Raw genomic sequence first — 6,588 nt, 5'->3', positions numbered from 1 at the left:
ATTTTTAACAACTTGATTTTTGTTAACTGAAAGTTTAAACACCCGAATTAAAACACTGTTACATCGTTTAGAGCACCGTTTGGGGCTAAGTTTTTTGCCAATCGACTAATATTTTTCTTCATATCCAAAACGCTAAAAGTCAGTTTGAAATTCATAAAAAAACTTAACTTCATTAAAGTTTTTTTAAAGGGATCCAACGGGAAAAAATAGGACAAAAGGTGGTACTGATGCAAGAATTTTTAAAAATTAAAATTATTTTATTAAAATCCAATTTATATAAAAATAGTTTCTCGTTGCATTTATCAACATGGGCGTTTGAGTGGTTCGTATTAATCTCAAACAATGCCAATGAGCTAGTGGTGGACTGGTAAGAAAGAGACTTGGTGTTTCATGTGACCTAGGTTCAATTCCTGTCAACAATATTTAGTTTTAAAGGCACAAGGGTGATGATGGGAGACCAGACGATTAGGTGACTTTTCGTAGTTGGATCCTTGAACTAGACGGATTTTATCTCACCACACTGTCGTACCCTCGGACGAGTGTTCATGAACGTTGTCCTTAGGTGAGGGTTTTTTACAGATCGATTGGGAAGTGTATCTCGTTAGTCGGTGGCCCATTTTATCTCAAAACAATATTTATTACCAAATTTATTATTAATTAATTCAGGTAATTATATAGACAAACAGAAACGCTACCAAAGCAGAAAAACCCTGTTTCTTTGAGAGAGATGAAGGGGAGTCCGAAGAAGCCGATCCAGGTGGTGAGGACATGGGTACGGAGGCAGCCACCAAAGATCAAGGTCCTCTTGGCCTTCCTTATCGCCATCGCCGCCCTCTTCTGCATCCGTACGATCGTTTACGATCACGATAACCTCTTCATTGCCGCTGAGGCTGTCCACGCTATCGGAATCATTGTTCTTATTTACAAACTCGCCACCGAGAAAACATGCGCCGGTATATATAATCATACATTCTCTCTTAATTTTGGGTTCAGTAAGAATTTTGAAGTTATTTTATAGGTTTAGGGGTTTTAATTTTTTATTTAACTAGTACTATTTCAAACAGAATTATATGGAATTTAGCTAATTATATTATTACCTATGATGTTTATTTGTATGGTTTGTTGTAAGTTTTTGATTTGGAAATCGGATTTTGGAGTTTATATGTAACTTTTCAAATATACACATATATACTGAATTTTGTATATAAAATTTTCAATTCTGAAAAGATTTCGGCGGGTCGTGCACAGTAACTCAATGACGCTGAAAAACGATAACTTTGTTTTCAGTAGGATTGGTTTTGCTATTCAAAAGGGGGTTGTCCGCTTACCTGCCTCTCTATTGTAATTAGATCCTTTATTTTAATAAAATAAATATTCTTATAAAAAAGTTAGTAATAAAAAAAAAATTTGATCGATTTTGACCAAATAGCGATTAACCGGCGCCTAGGGGCGATTTTTACATCCATGATATTACTGATCTTGGTTTAAAAAGGCACGCCTGAAACGTGAGGTTAGGGTATGTAGGAGGTGGATTTGTAAAAACAACCAAAGTGATGAAGATATTATGAGTGGTTTACTTTATAAAAATACTGATATGTTACAGAGACAAGAGAGATGCAGCTTCTGGTTGTACATAAAGCTTTTTTTTTACGTGTTTATATGACATGTATATGATTACTTTATCAAGTAACTGGTTGTTAAATAACATTTGGTGTCGGCAGTGTTATTAATCATGTTTTACCTCAGGTCTCTCATTGAAATCCCAAGAACTCACGGCTATATTCTTGGGCTCGAGACTCTACTGCAGTTTTGTAATGGAATATGATGTACACACATTACTTGATTTAGCTACACTAGCCACTACAATCTGGGTCATCTATATGATGCGGTTTAACCTAAAATCCAGCTATATGCGTGAAAAAGACAACGTTCATATACATTATGTGGTAAGTTGTTGAATCATTGTATTAGCATCTAATCTTACTACATCGCGAACACTAAAATTGATGATGTGGATGTACAATGTAGGTAATTCCTTGTGCTTTATTGTCTCTAGTGGTTCATCCCACTACACATCATCATATTATAAACAGGGTTCTATGGGCTTTTTGTGTTTATATGGAAGCTGTTTCAGTGCTGCCACAGCTTCGTGTTATGCAAAATACTAAGGTTCGTTTATTTTCAGTTTTCATTAATGCAGTTCTGAACTTCTGATATGTTGGAGGTTTGCAGTTTCTTATACTGACTTTGTGTTTCTTTTGTTTAGATTGTTGAACCGTTCACAGCGCACTATGTTTTTGCCTTAGGGATTGCGAGGTTTTTAAGTTGTGCCCATTGGATTCTCCAGGTATGTGTGAACTCAAGATTTCAGTTTTTAATTGACATGATATGTATTTCTGTAAATTTACCAGATTAAATTCATTTGACATGTTCATAGGTGTTGGATACGAGGGGCGGTTTGTTGACTGCTTTAGGTTACGGATTATGACCTCCAATCGTCCTCCTTTCTGAAATCGTCCAAACATTCATACTTGCAGACTTCTGCTATTACTATGTTCAAAGGTTCCTTTTCATTTCTGTTTTCACTTTTTATATTTTTTGACAATAATATTATGGATTATGATTCTATTCCTCGTGATTGCAGTGTTATAGGTGGCCAGCTTGTTTTACACCTTCCGTCTGGTGTGGTGTGAGTTGGAAGATAATGGGATTTATGACTCCCCTTGGTAGAAGAGGTAGTGAGCAGCATGTTCTTCTTGTTTTATGTTTTTCTTCATTTTTAGCTTTTGCATGTAGGTTAGCATGGGATGGGGCGTTTCTTGTCCTGCAAAGATTATTAATCTGTTAAGTTTATGTAAAGTTTTCTTTTTATTTATGGAGTTTTGGGAGTTATTTCTGTGCCAAAATCTTTATCTTCGTCATGATTTGTTGGTTCGTTGGTTGAGTAAATCATGAAAGTAGTCGCTTTTATAAATATATTTTATGTGTCTTCAGACGAGTTTTACCTTTACAGCCGTGTACAAATTTCTCGTGTGTTACTTTAGTTTTGAAAGTATAATATTTGGCTGATCTTTTCCTTGTTTATTTTAACACATCTACTTTTCATACTTAATAATAGGCCAGGCAAACAAGGAGAGTTCGGATTACACATCATAACGGGTTTGGGTCAAAACATGTTGATTCGAAAAAGAGTTTTTTGGTTTGGGTCGACATGAGTTTTGGGTCGAACATGTTGGTTTGAACAACTGGCAAAAAAGCATAACTAATGAAACTTCAAATAAAACAGAATAACAAAATTAGTTATTTATTTTGCATGTTTTTTCAATGTTTGTCATTTAATTAACTAAATGCTAGAAATCATACTTTGTGTTTTAAAAACCTATCACGTTATGTCCTTTGATATCAACCCAGCTAATTTTTATTTGTTAAATCTGGTATGTGCAAAACAAATGACGGTAGTTTTGTAAAATAAAAGAGTTAATTGCAAATATGGTTCCGCGGTGAATCCCCAAACGTAGGTTGCAATCCCGTGGTGCCATTTTATTTCACTTTTGGTTCACCGTCAAGTAATGGCGTTAACCGAAGTGTGGTATTCCTATCTTGCCTCTGCTCGACGGATTTTATTCTTTTTAACCAAAAACCTCAATCATTTCCCTGTCTTCAATCTGTTATGTCGTCGCCATCTTCTACGATCATCACACCGGCGATGTCTCAGTCGTCTTCTTCTTCATCGAAATCGTACTCCAAGTATGATGTGTTGATCCGTCAGATGTCATATGCTCATGTGGTGTTGCTACATGCTATCGATTTTTCAAGACCGAAGCTAACCCGGGTTGCCGATTCTTGTGTTGTGTAAGTGTTGCAATTAAGTTTGATTATGTTTCTTCGATTAGGTTAATTTGACCACTTTGGTTAGTATGCTAGGAAGTTGATTCTGTTCTTGATTCTCCATATTTGGATGCAAAAGGGGAGTTGTGGTTGGATTAGATGGGCTGATATCTTGAATTGCCTAAGATGTGAAAAGGTAATTCTTGCTTTGACTAGGACAATCAAGAAGCACGAAGAATTTGTGCGAAAAAAAGCAAATGAAGCCACTGAATGGAAACTATATTTAGCAGTTTGTTGGTTGTTGTTTGTTGTTTATGTATTGAAGTTCTAAGCAATAGTGTTTGCAAACTTTGTTTATGCAGTGTTGTTCGCATTATGTTTGTTGTAAGATCCTATTGTTAAGACTATGGTTTTAATTTAATATTTAAGTTGTTTATGCAAAATGTTGAGCCAACTATTCATATTATGTTGTCATTTTGATAGCCATCTTGTAAGCACACTGACGCTAATGAGGAAGAAAAAGATGACTTGGAAGTAACAAAAGAAATAGTTGAAGAATCTCAAGTAATTGTGGAAGATACATAAGAAAGTCTGAAACCAGGATCCAGAAGAATTGTACGGTGATCCATGCAAAGATTACGACCCTGAGGTGTTGAAAAGGGCTTGGGATTATGATTCTCCTGAATTAGACCACCTAGACTGGTACCATGATTCGTATCTTAGCGAGCACTCCTCTGACTTAGAATGGTCAAATGATGATTTTCATTGGAAATAAGATTGTAATGGATGTGTTTGCTATTTGTAATGTCTTGTTTAAGGTTTGACCTTAGGAACTATGTCCTTCCATCTTATCATGTATTCAAGAATGATTTGATATGCATAACAAGTTATGTAGCATTTTGACACAAACATAAAAAGTCTTGACATAAACAGAAGTAGTCAAACATTGTCTTGAACAAACATAAACAAACATAGTTAAACCTAAAGGATTTGGAGACAAACTATTGTCTCCAGCATAATAAAACATTTAACAAACAAACACTTAAACAAACATTGTCTACACTCTCACATTCAACAAACAAAGACTTAAACAAACATTGTCTTCAATCACACATCTTGACTTGCCATTGGTGCACCTTGTGTTGATGATTGTGTTTCTGGTTGCATTGGTTAACCTTGACTCTTGCATATTGCAAAATTGTGTCCCGTATTCCCACATTTCTTACAAGTGATTGTACCCCCTTCCTTGTCATTTTGCCTCATTTTCAAATTCAGATTCTAACTCATTCAATGACCTCTGTCTCTTCTTTTTCGAAAAGAACAGAACCACGTCTAGATTCTGGAAGATATTTTGCAAGGATATTGGTTTTGGGTATATTTTGGTGGTTCATATTATCTATCCCGATTCTTTCCTATTTATAGTATAAGTGTTAGTATCTTTTCAATTTTTAAAATGATTTTTTTACTATACACCCGCGACTAAAACCATTTACAAACCATTTTACAATGACTTTTAAAATGATAATCTAGTTGTCCCGGTTTTTTTGTATCATGATCTTGTCGTCCCGGATTTTTTGTATCATGATCTAGTCGGCATGTTCACGATCTAGTCGTCCCTAATTTCTGATAACGCCTTTTCAAAATCTTCATTTGATATGATCTAGTCGTCCAACAAAAATTACTAGTCCGCCCGACACGTGATCTAGTCAGTTGTGTTCTAGTCAGTATGTTCACGATCTAGTCGGCCCGACATAGACATGAATGCAGTCGTCGGGCTGACTGCTTTGTTGGCGCTTAGATTGTCTTCACGAACCAGTCGCTGCGTCAGCTTTATGAACACATGTTCGTTTTTCATTGTCTCTACGAACTAGTCGTCTTAGATTATTAAAAAGTCATCCCGTCTTTTTTTAATGGACATTTTGAGAATTCTTTGTAAAAGATGGACAAACTTGGAAAACCATTTTTTAACATTTGGAAAACCATTTTTTAACATGGCAATTATGGGAATTTTCCCGTATTGAAATATTAAAAGCTTTGATTTGACAATAGATATTTGTTCTTGTGTGCATAATATCATTTCGTAAAGTGTCACTATTTGGTTGAAGGGTATCTTTCTTAAAATACACATCTAAATTTTCCTAGTCTTTTCACAATGTTTAAAAATTTGATACTATTTGGTAGGCTCTTAATGATTCTATTAGATATCTAGCATTTGGTTCACTAATTAAAAGCCAACTCTTAGTCGGCTAGACATCTTAATGCTAACACAAGAATGCTAAACATCCCCTAAATGAACGAGCAGTTACGTCAATTCTCATATCAATGTATTAGAGGTGATTGGACCATTCGTCCGAAATTCAACCGGATGCATATTAATTTGGTTCATTTGAACATTTATGCTTACTTAAACCAATTTATTTGAATCTAGCAGGTTATTAGTTGAACATGTGAACCCAATCATGATGTAGGAGCATCTAAGAGCTCCCCATGCTAGACTCATGCGCATCGTTAGGGTGGGACTAAGAGTTTATCCAGTGTGGCCTTACAGTACATTCAAGTGTGTAGAAGTTGGCAGGAAAGTCTAAAATGAATGAAGATTTTCCGCATCTGATTATAAACTATTTGTTTTAATTTCGTATTTTATCTGATTGTTTTCTATTTAAATTAAAATCCTAATTTATATGTCGGGATCTATGGTTTTTGGGTTTTTGTTAGCTTTTTGAATACTTTTCTTTATCGAATAACTCGATAGAAGCTTTC

At 35.1% G+C, this 6,588-nt stretch overlaps 1 protein-coding gene across 1 annotated transcript; it reads left to right on the top strand.

Annotated features, from left to right (window-relative positions):
- Positions 1-726: 726 nt before the first annotated feature.
- Positions 727-2,562, top strand: LOC143621835 (uncharacterized). The gene is made up of 5 exons (XM_077093139.1): positions 727-953; positions 1,747-1,946; positions 2,029-2,169; positions 2,267-2,347; positions 2,438-2,562. Exons 1-5 carry the CDS (start codon positions 728-730, stop codon positions 2,486-2,488), a joined length of 699 nt encoding a protein of 232 aa, XP_076949254.1. The 5' UTR covers position 727; the 3' UTR covers positions 2,489-2,562.
- Positions 2,563-6,588: the final 4,026 nt, after the last annotated feature.

This window comes from Bidens hawaiensis, unplaced genomic scaffold, assembly GCF_021521415.1.
Source record: "Bidens hawaiensis isolate Kalapana, Puna unplaced genomic scaffold, B.hawaiensis_p1.1 tig00002977_1, whole genome shotgun sequence".
Classification (NCBI taxonomy): domain Eukaryota; kingdom Viridiplantae; phylum Streptophyta; class Magnoliopsida; order Asterales; family Asteraceae; genus Bidens; species Bidens hawaiensis.
Note: the sequence above shows the minus strand (reverse complement) of the source record. Positions and strands in the feature narration are given on the sequence as shown.